The sequence below is a fragment of the Gadus macrocephalus genome, chromosome 12 (assembly GCF_031168955.1).
Source record: "Gadus macrocephalus chromosome 12, ASM3116895v1".
Taxonomy (NCBI): domain Eukaryota; kingdom Metazoa; phylum Chordata; class Actinopteri; order Gadiformes; family Gadidae; genus Gadus; species Gadus macrocephalus.
This window is the reverse complement of record NC_082393.1, coordinates 10571187-10585755: the sequence shown is the minus strand read 5'-3', so window position 1 is coordinate 10585755 and position 14569 is coordinate 10571187. Positions and strand designations below refer to the sequence as shown.

The 14569-nt window shown below is 45.6% G+C and overlaps 1 protein-coding gene across 1 annotated transcript; it reads right to left on the bottom strand.

The window, feature by feature from the left end:
• Window positions 1–132: 132 nt before the first annotated feature.
• On the bottom strand, window positions 133–14134 carry myoc (myocilin). The gene is made up of 5 exons (XM_060068033.1): window positions 13279–14134; window positions 2852–2917; window positions 2660–2752; window positions 1610–1821; window positions 133–1284 (listed from the first exon to the last, which is right to left on the bottom strand). Exons 1-5 carry the CDS (start codon window positions 13763–13765, stop codon window positions 712–714), a joined length of 1431 nt encoding a protein of 476 aa, XP_059924016.1. The 5' UTR covers window positions 13766–14134; the 3' UTR covers window positions 133–711.
• Between the last annotated feature and the right edge of the window lie 435 nt (window positions 14135–14569).

Genomic DNA, 14569 nt, shown 5'->3' with positions numbered 1-14569 from the left:
AAATTAGTCCTGCTGTGTACTGAATGTTTCAAATCGCCACAGAGCATTCCGTCCGAGGCTCCGTGCCGTCTCCACGAGTTCTGCTATAACAGACTGTTGGATCCGAGAATACCAGGTATCATACAATGAAGATGAAAGAAAAACTCAACCATTTTATTTTATTAACAACTTTAATGTGAATGTTACCTAGTGGTGACTACAGTGCATTAGGCATACGCAAAAGGATGATGCATTCTAGAGAGGGCAAACCGTTGCCAGTTTAACACCGTAGGGCGCATTGCACCAAACAAATTAAACTAGTCATTACAACGTTCCATGAGCCAAACATGGACATTTCCATCATAAAATACTGCATAAATAAATCAAAGACATACACCTGGCATAAAGACTGTACAAAAATAATTCCTCTATCAACGTGTTTGTGTGGGCCATGCCACAACAAAACCTTCCAGAAACCTAAAAACCGTACAAAAAAAAAAAAGATTAAATTACTCTATCTGATCCTGAACACTGTTTCTCACTCTGGTGGTTGGTTAAGCTGAACTATGCATGGTTATGGATGATGTGTCTAACAATCCCATCACATGGTTATGTGCTTACGAGTCTTTGAAGCAAGCAGGATGTTTGTGTTTGTATGTGTCTGTGTATGAGAAAGGCACTTGTAATGGGGGGCATGTGTCAAAATTGAGCCATCCCTGTCCTGATGGGCTACTATTGCCGGCCCAATCTAGTGTCGTACGAGATCATATGGAAGTTGTCCCAGGCTAAGAGCTTCTTCTGGGCGGGGTTGTAGTCGATCATGCTGGTGTAGCGGAACTTGTTCCTGAAGGGTATGACCACGGCCTTGGACTGGCTGGTCTCTGTGTCGTACACATGGTTGACGGTGGTGTTGGGTGAGGTGTAGCTGGCCACGGTGTAAAGCTTGCCGCAGATCATGAAGGAGTTGGCAACCGAGTTCTTCCGGATGTTCGTCTCCCAGCTCCTCCTCACCTCCAGGGTGTCAGGGTCCAGCTTGGAGATCACGATGGCGCCCTTGGCTTTGCTGGTGGAGTAGACGGCCCACAGCCCGCTCTCGTCCGCGGCCAGGTCAATGTCCGTGTAGCCTCCCCACGAATAGGGGAACTGGCCGTGGAAGCCGGCGTGGGGCAGGTCGCGGCGGGCAGCGATGCTCTCGGAGGACAGGTCGTAGCGGAGGATTGTGCGGCTGCGGCGGCGCTGGTAGTACAGGGAGCCGCGGTACAGGGTCGCGCCGGTGCTCTCCACAGCCTCCGGCAGCAACATCACCTTGAGGGACGGACGGCAGTTTATAGGAGGACACGACATGCATAAACCCACTGCCAAAAAAGCACATTTCGGGTCAAATTAAATAATCTATGCAGGAATAGTATGGAATAGTCCCCTGACTCAATGGCCTGTAGATTTGGCAGTAGGTGTTGTCATAGACCAATGCAAGACCTGAGGTAGGGTTTTTTCCATCCCTATTTGTTGGCAAATGACTAAGGCCTACTTTGCACAGAACAAAGTATGAAAGCACTATCGTCTATATCATTGCATCAAGGACACCTTGTACACACTTACACCTAAGCTGGGTTGTGTGCAACCTGCTCACCTTGGAGGGGAAGCCCTTTGAGAGTTGCTCCATGTCCTCATATCCAAAAAGCTGTCGCACGTCAGAGCCCACTGTGTCGATCCTCCACACCATGTTGGGCCCGTAGGTGGACACAGCTTCTGGGTCCTGCATCCACACACCGTATTTACCTGCGATGGTGTCAGCCTTCCTGTGGATGACTGGCTCGCCCACCGCGAGCAGGTGGCCACAGCCTAGGGAGGACAGAAGGTGGAATCAGGAGAAGGAACACAGCAAAGAAGACATTGTTCTCTATTTAAAACTCTTTTGCTGCTGCACATTTTTAATGCTTATAGTTCTTAGTAAGCTGAGGAACAAAGAAGAAATGTAGCAGCCATCACGAGACGTAGTGGAGGATTTGGGTTCCTGGTATACAGGAACCAAAAGTACAGGTAATCATCATTGTTGAGGAAGGAGAATCAAATGCTTATGTTGGTGGTGATTCGACTACAAGAGGAAGGTTGGAGCCATGAAATGGTCTCACATCTCTGTTAACCAAATAAAACTTTAGCTGAGTCACCAGGGACTGAGCAGTAGCAGCAGCACCAGCAGCTGGGATACTGCTCACCCTGGGCATGAAGCCTCTTGCTGGAAGAAAGCACAAGACCTCCACCACACATATAATTATCTCTTCCTAAAATACCCCCGCGAGGCCCCGTGCGTCAGGCCCTGCCTCTGGGTTTAGACTTAGATATTATAAATACACACATTACTGAGTTACAGCTCTTTGTGGCTGGGCCCTTGTCCAAGAGGATGCAATGTAGTGCACATGCTTCCCATCCGCACGTGTATTTTCACCTCAGACTATAAAGATGCTGATGTATCGATCGAGGGAACATGTGCGTGCGTGCGTGCGTGCGTGCGTGCGTGCGTGCGTGCGTGCGTGCGTGCGTGCGTGCGTGCGTGCGTGCGTGCGTGCGTGCGTGCGTGCGTGCGTGCGTGCGTGCGTGCGTGCGTGCGATAGATAATGAAAGCGACAGAGACTGAGAGAGAGGGAGATAATGAGAGACTGAGAGCGAGAGAGGGAGAGACCTGAGGTGTCATCCGGGCGGTCAGGAACTGGAAACTCTGTCACTTCAGCCTTCATCTCTTGAAACCCTGGACCTGAAAACTCCCAAGCGGGGTCTGGAGCACAGATATTAGGATGGAGATATTAGAGCCGATGGATGATTATGGATGGATGAACATAACATGAACCACACTGCTGTCCGATCGGTTTCTCACCCCTTAAACCGCCAGTGTTTCCCTGACTGTTTGGCCTGCCCATCAGGGGAGACATGGCACTGGAACCTGTAGACACACGCAAACATACAAAGATGCACACCGTTTATTCAGCAACAATAAATATAATTCAATTTTTTTTATATTTTAAGATGATGTTTTCTTATGAACTGGCTATGGTGAGGACTATGGGTCTGTTTTCGGGCAGGACAGGAAAGGTATGAGGCCAGTGACAGCAGGAATCAAACACCCATGAACAGATTCCCAGCTGCCAAGGAGCCAGACCGGCGCTAGATGGCCTTGCACAACACATACACTCACTCACTCACTCACTCACTCACAATAATAGCATCACATACGCGCACACACACACACACACACACACACACACACACACACACACACACACACACACACACACACACACACACACACACACACACACACACACACACACACACACACACACACGGCCCATTACAAGACAGTAAACAGTGATTCTTACAAACCAGAAGGTCTCTGTGGGTCCTCTGGCTGCATACTGTCAGCCATCAATCACTCCCGACTAACTGGAGAAGCTCCCCCAAAAACGTGCCTCCCCATCTTACCTCTCTCATTTTTCCCTCGCTCTATTTATCTCTCTCTCTCTCTTGAGAGAGACCCACATTAAACCTTCTTGAAGCTAGAACTGAGCTATTGTTTACAGAATGCTAATATGTTAAACATGTCTTTTTTGATAAAACCCCCAAAAAGGCAAATGTAACAGTGGATGGTTCCGTGACATGAACAAACACATGTAATGTGTTTGTTCATGTCAGTGAACACGAGAATTAAACAGGCACGAGTAAAGGCATTGTGCGTGTGTGTGTGTGTGTGTGTGTGTGTGTGTGTGTGTGTGTGTGTGTGTGTGTGTGTGTGTGTGTGTGTGTGTGTGTGTGTGTGTGTGTGTTTTCACACATGCGTGTGTTTATGTGCGTGCTAATGAAACATCAGTGCTAATGCTGGCAAAAAAAAGTGTGTACATCTCACTGTTTGCACCTTTGGGCACTGTGTTTAAATGACACAGAATGAGCTTGAACATTGACAGCCCAGATGCACTAAGTGCTTGTCAATCCTGAGCTATAAAGGGGTACAGAGTGGGCTGGTCTTGTAATGATGAAAGGTAATTGTTTAAATGGCGATGACATTTAAGAATAAATAATTGACATAGTGGAGGAATGGAGGAAGATAACATGAAAAGTGTTTCCTGGAACCTGGCCTGAAGTGTGGACAACAGGTCAATACAGAGGCTGCAGTCTTGCCTGATTTGCTTTGAACTCCCTCTCCATTCCCACAAGGCCCAGACATTGATCTTCAGGAATTCACACAATCTCTTCCTGTCTGTGTTTTCACCTGTGTGTCTGAGGGGGGGGGGGGGGGTGGGGGCTCTTCCATTGGTGGAAGAGGCAGCAATGGCCAAACGCCAAGAACATACAGGGTACCAAAACACAACCATACGCTGTTCCACTCAGAAGGCTACAGTTTGAGGCTCACACTGGCCTGATCAACCCCTGGTGAGCAAGAGCTGAGAGGAGTTTAGCTAGAGCCAGCTCCAGGCCTCCTAGGCATCTCCACGTTGCGCTCAATATGTTCCTTTGGGTTCAGTGAAAGGCCTCTGCAGTTTGATTCAGCATTCACCTCTTATGGATCTTTTAAGATCTTTGAGACCCTTAAAGTCGTTGCACTGCTCTTAACGTATGCATTGTTTATTGGGCAGCTGAATTCAGAAATAGTGTTAAGGAAAGCGCCTTTGCTTTCCTTAACACTTTGGCACTTTGACCCTTTGACTGATAATCTTGGAGGAATTTAATCGATGAAGGAATGTCAATTTAATAAAGAGAATGATCTAGGGTCTGGAGTCTTGAAATTATGAGAGCATTTTCCTAACTTGTTTTCATAACTTTTCAAGGGCCAACAGCAGAGGGCGATGAGGGTCCGAACCTGAAGAGAACAACGTTGTGGCAGAGAAAGAATGTGGTGGAGCTCGGAGACTATCGGAACAATATTTGCTCCCTGCAAAACTGCAAACACACTGAAATGCCAGAGATTAAACCTGCTCTCTAAGGGCTTGTTCACACTACCTCCGTCCGTCGACGGATCACAGTTTGCATGGGGCGCTCGCGAAATGCCTTGTGGGTCCGCCCGTCCATTTAGTCTAGGTCCTGGGGAAGATTTGTATGCGCTTCATTTAGCGGAGAATATCTCAAATGTTATAGACTAATATTACCCCACTGAACAATGTGTGATGTGTGCCAAAATCTCTATCCGGGACGAAAGTCCTGAAAATGACCACTATAGGTGACACTTTTATCACAATACAGGTGAATGGGACTTTTTTTTTCCTTTATAGATATCCTAATCAATTTCTACCAGATTAATCTTCAACTTAATAGAAATACTTTTTGTATTACACTTTGTCTCAAAAATAAATAAAATATGCAAATTAGGCAATCTCTCATTAAATATGCGTACATATAAACTCTTGAAGCTACAGATTTTCTTAGGTGATCACAATGTTTACAGTGTAAGAATTCTGGGTTGATAGTTCTAATTGTGTCTCCAGGGTGGATGCTGTGTGTGTGTTTGGGGTGGGGGTGGGGGTGGGGGTGGGGTTATAAATACAATTGTATGCAAACACAGGACTTTTTTCAAAGAAAGAAAACAAGCATTTTATTGATATACAGACATTTTATATCCAACCTTGCTAATATCATAAGAACGTTAACTTAAAGTGAAAACTACAAAGCAGCAGGTTAATTCCCTGTGTTGCAAGGTAACACGTCAAGTCCAGGTACTGATGGAATCCAGGTAAGGCGATGATGATGAGAGCTCATTCAGTGATAGGATTTTTACAACTATTGCCTCCCTTGCATTTGCAGTACTTGCAGCAACGGATACCAGCTACCCGACAGGGACATCCATTCTTGTGTGCACATTTGGCACATGAGCAGGGATCTGGCAACCCTTCAGGTTTTGAGATTACAATCTCAGGGACTAATAAACTGCCCTTTCTTATAAAACCATAAGCATCTGCATTTAAGATTGAGGTGGCGTCTGTAAATGGTGCTTGGACCCAAAGCTGCTGTTGATAATAGGCTCTTTGTATATGTTTTCCTGCATTAGTTGAGGTGCAAGCAGTTCTCTCAAAGTCCATCTTGAGGACATTACTATCGAACGCAGCAATGCGCAGGTCGTCAAATGTCTCCATGTCTGTTGATGGTTTGAGACATTTGACCAAGAATCTTTCAGCCATTTGTATTGCACTCTCTGTTAGCTGTGGACAGTTGAAATTGAGAATCAGAGAAGAGTTGTCTGGTTTGCGGACAGTGTTCAGAGCTGCAAGTTTAGTTTAAATTTTGCTAGTTGTATCACACCCAGTCAGCGCATGTAGTGCTGGGAGGCACTGTGTGAGCTCGTCTCCCAGTGCTTTGCAGATATCATGAAGTGGTAATATTGATCTTTTCACTCCTGAGTTACGGATAAGCCAGAGCTCTTGGAGGCCAAGACTTCTCCAATTGACTGTTATGTGGTATAATAGGCACACAAAGACATCTGTGTCACCCGATGACAGTGTCAGTGATGTAGATCCTGTGCGGTGTGCAGTTGAGCCGAGGGAATGGAGTAGCACTCGCTGCTGACACAATCCATGCCTGTGGTGATATACCAAGGTATAGTGGTTTGGTGCCTTTGTAATTGGTGGTCAGCCACTCAACTTAGAATGCCTGAAAAGCAGTTTTGCTAATGGAAGATGACCAAAAGTTCTCTAATACCACTGGAACATTTTGGTTTGGTGATACCACATCAAGGACAACCATGTTTTTTGATTTTCCTCTTCTCTCCCTCTCTCCATGTTTGATGCTGTCCTCTCGGTAAGTGTCGAAAACTACATGGATCTCATCACAGTCGCCTCCAGCTTTGGTGACCATAAATGTCAAAGCATTAGCAAAGTCGTGGAATGTCTTGATGGGTGGATCAAGTTTCTTTAAGGAGACCTTTCTCACCAATGCCATGAAGTCGATAATGATGGCGTGTGTTTGCGGGGGGGTAACTGGACCTTTTATATCTATTTGTGGACACAACTTCAACAGCTCAGTCCCAAGTTGTGATTTGGCACTCTTCCTCAAGTAACCGTCTTTGTCAACCAAGAAGAATGCAGAGTTGGTGATCTCATGCTGGAGTAGCTCCTCAACTGTGAATCCCCGGTGACACCCATACTCAATAAACATGAGAGCTTTGATTGTCTCATCTTTGATGTCTGCTTTGGAAGCCAAGTTCAAGGTGGTCTTTGGCAAAGTAAACTTGAGTTTACTAATAGTCGAGTGTATCGATATCGACTTATTTCTGAGTCGATCATCTGTAAATTTAGCACAAGTAGCACTGCCCTCTGTGATGCAGCACAACAACTTGTCGACATTTACCTTGGTCACAATTTCTCCAGTGAGAACATTCTTAAGCATGCCCTGGTCTCTTAAAGGACTGCATACATTGAGGAGATATTCCTCTATGTCTTGCACCATCTTAACTACTTTAGTTGTAGTGCTCGGGTTGAAGTCATGATGAAGCGAGAGTTCTCCTCCAACATCATCCCTCATCTCAAGGAGATCAACATACTGGTCCTTTTTATGCTTGATGATTCCCCAAAGAGCTACTGCTTCCTTCTTCCTGGTGACCCCAATTATCCCTCCACTCACTTTGGCAGGCCGGTTGTAACACTGCTCTAGTGCCTGGTTAAATGGCACTCCACTACCTTTCTTGGTGGTGTTCACAACAAATCCACCATGTATGTATGAGTCATAGAGGAGTGGGAACTTCTCCTTCAGTTGATAGCAGTCTTGCAGGAATAATGGTGTCCATCGACAATAGTTTGTTCTCCCAAAAAAGAAGAACAGTGAAGTTGCCCTCTCTATTGCACTGAGGTAGAGAATCCAGTCTCCAGAGCGCAGAGAGTTGGTCAGATCCCTCAATATTGGGAACAAGTCAGAAACATATGTGCTCCAGTAATTAAAGGACTGGGACTGCAATGCCTGTTCCTTAAGGTAGACTTGAAAGGCTGCATTGATGATGTTAGAAAGCTCCTTTTTGGTGTTCCACTCTTCATTTGAAGGCTCTTGGGACTTCCAGTTGACCTGCAGTGCCTCTATCTCTGTTTTTCTGTCAGGGTATTTGGAGAGGAATGCTTCCAAGATCATGGATGTGAGGACCTCGTGTATCATTGAATGGGCAGTGCGGGCCCTAGCATAGTGAGAACCAGAGATCACGGTCTTAATGACATCAGTACCGTAGCACTCTGTTTCAACTAGAACATCAAAAATTCCAGAGGGTTCCAGGTATGTACCAAGACAGGCCAACACAATTTTCTCCATATGAAACCCACCTAGACCAAGGAATATATTATTAAACTGGCCTGGTTTCATAAGTTGGATTTCCTTGGCAATACGGTACACACCTTCGTCGGCCCACAAACCACCATAGGCATCTCCCTTCTGTTTAAGCACATCCTGAAAGTTAATCATTGTGGTGAAGATTGCATCAAATGTTGTTGCGGGATAAGGAAGGATGGGGGTAAGAATTTTGGTGGTAGGATGAAAGTTGGCATTCACAGTTGCGCTTCTCAGAGCTGTAAATCCTGGGACACTGTCACTGACATGTGTAACTTTTTTGGAGAAGCGATTGGCCATCCACAAAAAATAGTCTGAATTTATTGACTTGGTGGACTCGGTTGCTTTAGCATAGCCGTCAGTTGTTGTGGAAGAGGGGTCTCTCGACATATCTAAGACTTCTGATGCTTCAATGGTGGAGCTCTTTGTGTTTGGAGTAGGCTCTGATACCTTATAGTCAAGGTGTATCTCCCCGCGCTCTTTTACTGGCCCCATCCTGATAATCTTTTGGCAAAGGACTTTAGACCTAAGCTTTACTGTGGTCCGGCTCTGAGTATCAACGGACCTTGCAGAGATCTCACTTTCCGCTGATGGTTTCTCTACACTGATTGGAACATTTTGGAAGATAACAAGGATGGTATCATGTGTGGAGCCTGTTCCTGCCAGGGTGCTTTCATTGTGGTCAAAGTTATCCATTGCCCCATTTAATGGGCTTGTTGCTTCTAGGACAGCAGGGAGAGGTACTCTGTTGTTACCTGCTGTAGTGATGATACGTTCAGCGAGGTCAACATCAATCCTCTTGACCGTGTTGTAACTGACACATATTCCGTGATGGTTAAGAGCAGTCACCAGCTCTTTTGATCGTGTCAGACCAGGGATGGGCAACTTTCATGATAAAGAGGGCCACATTTTTCATCATAACCATCGGAGGGCCACATGACTGCACACTTCAACTAAACGTGAGCTGAGAGAAGCTACACAATTTTGAATTTGGTAGATATGATTTCCTGTATTCTGGTGCATTTTGGGGATGGCCACTACCTAAAAAATCATCCAGAATCATAACCTATGTACGGTATGTTAATTGAACCAACATACATTCATTTCATGTTTTCCATGCTCAAACAGCCACATGAATGGTCAGTATTTTTATCAGTGCAAAGGGCTCACATACATCATCATTCAATGAAGTCAAAAAACTGAAAAACAGTGGCCCAACATTAAGTGCAACAACTCAATGAACTCAAACCCAACAAGCAGTTGTAGTAGTTGTAGTGGCGACTTAAGTGGATATCTTTAATGACTGATATCGCTTCTAAGCAAACTAGACGCATGGGTTTGCCTTCGAATTCTATGAATTCTTCTCATCTTTCTTGACCGAGTTTTCTGTAACTCGATCAATTATTATTCTTTTTTTTATTTTTTTTTATTTATTTTTTTTAAATTACTCAGTCGGGCCTGACTGAGTGAGGACGCGGGCCGCACGCATGCTGCCCGCGGGCCGCACGCATGCTGCCCGCGGGCCGCCAGTTGCCCATCCCTGTGTCAGACTGTGCACTCCTTGAGCCACCATAACATGAAAAGGTGTTGGTTCCTTGCCCTCGGTAAGGATGTTATGCAGAATTTGAAAGACTACATCAGTCTTCAGGTGGTAAGTTGTTTTCCCCTTAAACATATAGGAGAAAAACTCCTGCCATCTTTGTGGTCGGTTCTTAATGAAAATGTCATTTGACAGTTGGAGGTCTTGTGGTTCACAGAAGCTCTTCTGTAGTCCAAAGCTGTATTCCTTCAACTCCTGCGCCAGCTCAGTTGCCACCTGTCTGACAGGTGAAACTCTCAGGGACTCTACCAAGACCTCTGGAGAACTGTTGGTGGAAAGTACCATCTGAGATGCTCGTTTGTTACCTGGGTATGTAAAGCAGACATTGTCTCCATACAGCTCAATGATTAGCTGCTTTGCAGCTCGGTTTGACACTACTTGAGTTGAACCTTCATTGAGTCTGTCTCTGATGGAAGTCAGACTGTATGATGTTTTGCTCAAATCAAGCCCAAGAGCCAAAAATCTAGCCTTCAATGAGTTGTCCTCAGCTGTTATTGAATCCTCCTTTTCAAGATTTTTCAGGATGTCCTCAATTTTGGCATTATACTTATTAAAATACTCTTTACGGCAAGGGTCATGATATTGGATATCAGCCTCAAAAACATCATCTACCTCGCACATTACCACTGTTTGGGTGTACACTTGGTCCTTGAACAACATGGCCGCGTTTAGTAATTTCTGGGCCATCGGTTTTTCACAGATTCTGAACAATTTGTGTATTTTCTTTTGTTTAACTGTTTTGCAATCTGAACCACAAAAGATACATACATTTGTAGTTACACTGGTCTTAAATCTTCCGCTTCGACGCTCAGTTGGATCATTAATAGGTCTCTGCTGAGATGGCTCAGACTGTTCTAATGGCTGGGTTGTGTGATCAGCCTTAGCCATATCCCCTTGAAAAGTTCTGTAGCAGGATTTGGTGTGGTATTTTATGATCTCTTGCTCCTGCACTGTCAGTTGAAGAACCCTAGCAGTTCGAGTATCACATATCTTAGTTTGTTTGGCAAGCGAAACAATAACACCCCTGCCAATTTCACCACTAGAGAGGTACTCAGTCAGATTGCTTCTTCTTCTGACATAGGATGCACTCGTCTAATTTGATTGGTTTAGGTGAAGCACAAGGAGCTGTGAGAGGTACTTCATCCTGAAAATAAACAATTATATACTGTTAGGTTGCTCAAAAAAGCTAGACTATTTTTTTTCTACCATAAAATATTTCCTACTTCAATCAAAAGTTGTATTACGCATGGCATGTCACTTTTCTATTTTATAACCCCCAAAATAAAATAAATGAATTAAAGCTTATCTTACCATGTTTCCCGCTGTAGCCCAGTCCAATTTTATTATTATCTATGAGTTGTTCTCTCACTCTCTCCAGATCTTTTGGAATTTTGTAAAATAAGGTTTCAAATATGAGTTATTGGTATGTACCAACATATCTGTTCTTTGTGAGGGATAACTTCATGATATGAAGACACTGAAACTTCATCAACTTGTCTGAGACTATTTGATCACAAGTTCTGATTTACTGGTGATGACATTTTCCCCATTTTGCAAAAAAACTAAACAAAACACTAGCAGCTAGCTAGGTAACAAGCTGTAGTTAGCTAGCTACAATACACACCACATTAGATATAAAACTGATCCAAATTCATTATAATTATTTAATCACACAAGATTACAACTCATATGATAATGACACATTATAAGTGTACACGCCAACACAGAGAAAAAAAAGAGTAGATTTCCTTACTTTTCTTGATCTCACAAGTCATCAGATCGCGGTTATGCAAATACACGCGTTTCCTGGATCCATTTTGCAATAACAAACAGGAAGAAGCAGGAAAAATCCGGCCGTTATTTATTTTTTTAAAGAAACGTAAAATGACAGGATTGTTTTTTAGCCACATGTTGTTTGTGTCATCTTTTGTATTTATATCCACACATCGCCGTTTTAACGGGAAGCGATTTGATTGGCTGCAGTATCCGTCTACAGAGACTAGTCCCCTACACGTCAGACACGCCCTCGGTCATCCATCGACGGACGCATGTAGTGTGAACAAGGGTAAGGCTCTTTGTAGCCCTGTGTATCTGTCCTAGCACCCCTGAATTGTGTTGTCCGTCCCCCTTCCCCTCCCCCAGATCGGGGTCTTTCTCTGTGGCCCGTTGGCGTCAACAGAGCCTAGAGGTTAGGGCTGGAGTGTCGCCTGGTCCACCCAACCCTGCATCACATTTCAGCTTCCCGCCGCCCCCTTCTCCCCTCACATTCATTCCTGGCGCTCTCCATATACCAAACTTGTTGGGGGGATGGGAGGGGTGCAGGGGATCACCAGTCATAAAGCTTTGGTCCTGCAGCTTCATAAATACTGAGTCCTGGCTGGGCCACACTCACCCCCTTAAACAGGCAGGAAGCAAGGTACTGAAATATGAACCAGGGACCTCTGCAGGCATATGTGGATGGCGAACACACTAACACAGAACCACCACGCACACACACTTAAACACACACACACACACAGACACACACACACACACACAGACACACACACACACACACCCACTAACACATGCACACATATACATATATATACACACACACACACACACACACACACACACACACACACACACACACACACACACACACACACACACACACACACACAGAAACACCCACACCCACAAGCATACAAACACACACGCACAAATACACACACACATTCTATTTCAGGTACTAAGACATGAGGCCACACATATACTATGTTTTCCAGATACACAAACACACCAGCACACATGAAAGCATACAGATACAATTGTAGGTCGAGGCATTAACCTTTCTCACTTCTGTGAATTATAGTCACATCAGAGCCTATAGCTCCATCGATTCGAAGATCTTCCCCGCTCACACACACACACACACACACACACACACACACACACGCGCGCGCGCGCGTGCACACACACACATATAAAGTTTATAAACACATGAAATTCTGTGCGCTTGCAACTCTGGCATTCTGTGCATCCGTGTGCATTCCATACAAGGAGCACGTTTGCTTGGGATGAAATTCCTACTTCCCGCTTCAGCCTTATCCTTGTGTTACATCCCCAGAGAAGTCTTTAAACCCACTCATTGACAGCAAACAAAGATGACTCACTGCCTTTACCTGGGCTTTTGCCCTGATAAGTGGGCTTAGATCCCAGCCTTCAGATTGTTACCATATCCTCAGGCTTTGCCTCTTACAGAGTAACCCTCCAAATTATCATTAGTACAAAAGAGAAATGTATTGAATGTTAAAATAAAGCTATTCAAACTCTTCATCCATTATTATAGCATCAATATTATCCATGTCTCCATAAATCTGATGTTATTCAAATATTGTTTTGTGGCATCTGAGAAGAGGATCTCTTACCTCCAGAGGGTCTGTCCAGACTGCTGTCCTGCAGGGCTGGGTTGAGGGTTTGCGGGGTCCTCTGCGGAGGACAGGGTCTGTTCCCCAGATTCTCCATCTCCTTCCTCATGTCCTCCATTCGCCGTTGCAAAGCCTCAAGCTCCCCTTCCAGGAGCTGCTTCTCACCCCGTAGCAGGTTCCTCTCGCCCACCGCCTGGTCCAGGACGTCCCGGAGCCCCGGCTCAGATCCGGAGCTCGTTGACCCCGACCCTGCGTCCCCCGCGGCCAGCCGGGACACCAGCGCTTCTAGCAGGCCCAGTCTGGTCTTCAGCCCCTCCAGCTCAGGACCGCTGGCCCCCTGGGGACAGCTGGCCTCGCCGGGGCTGGCCACTGTGAAGGAGTACTGGCACAGGCCACTGCGGTCATTGCCCCTCCACATGGAGGCCCGGTCCTGTGCCTGGCTGCCCAGGAGCAGCGTGCACACGCACATAGACAGGAGCATGAGCATTCTGGTCTGGTGGGGAAGAAAGATCCTTCCCAGCCGAAAGGTGGGGGCTCGATTTACGGCAGGATGAAGGTATGGAAGACTGCTCCTTTTCTTGTCTCTTGTCTTCCTTCTCTTGATATTGGTGTGGTGGTAGAGCTCTGCCTGTTCTGGTTGCACTCTCTCCTGCCCCACTCATGGATGTATTCTCCTAACACAGCCGCTGAATACCTCAGTGAATTGTTGTTCTTCCTCTTCTTGCCCTGCTGTTATTTGGAGGCGTGTCTCTCTCTCTATCTTCTCTATGAACAGGTCTGTAACTCTGAACTTCTTTCTAGAAGCTCACAGATATTTATACATTCTGAGAGGGAGGGAGAGAGGGTGGTGGTGTTGGCAGGCGTGGTGTGTGTGTCTGTGTGTTCGGGGGGGGGGGGGGGGGGGGCAGAGAGGGGAAGAAGTGAGATGAGATGAGGAGGGGGAGTGAAAGGAAGGAGGGAGGGAGGTAAAGAAGCGAGGGGGGAAATTGTTTTTTAGGGATTGTCTCAGCGACAACAACATTCCATCCACCTGTCTGTGTGTTTGTGTGTGTGTGTGTGTGTGTGAGAGTGGTCTGCTTCTTAATCATTATACAAGTGTGTGAGTGATAGCAAGAAAGAGAGAAGGACGTAGTGGCCATGCAAGTATGTGTGTCTGTTCGGTCGTGAGAAAGGCTTTGGGTAAATTTCAGAATGTGCGTTCTCGTAGATTCTCGAATGACAATGTCCTCATGCCCAAATGTCTCATCTTTCAAGTGATCTCTCGATTAGGGTCAGATCAAACTCAGTCACG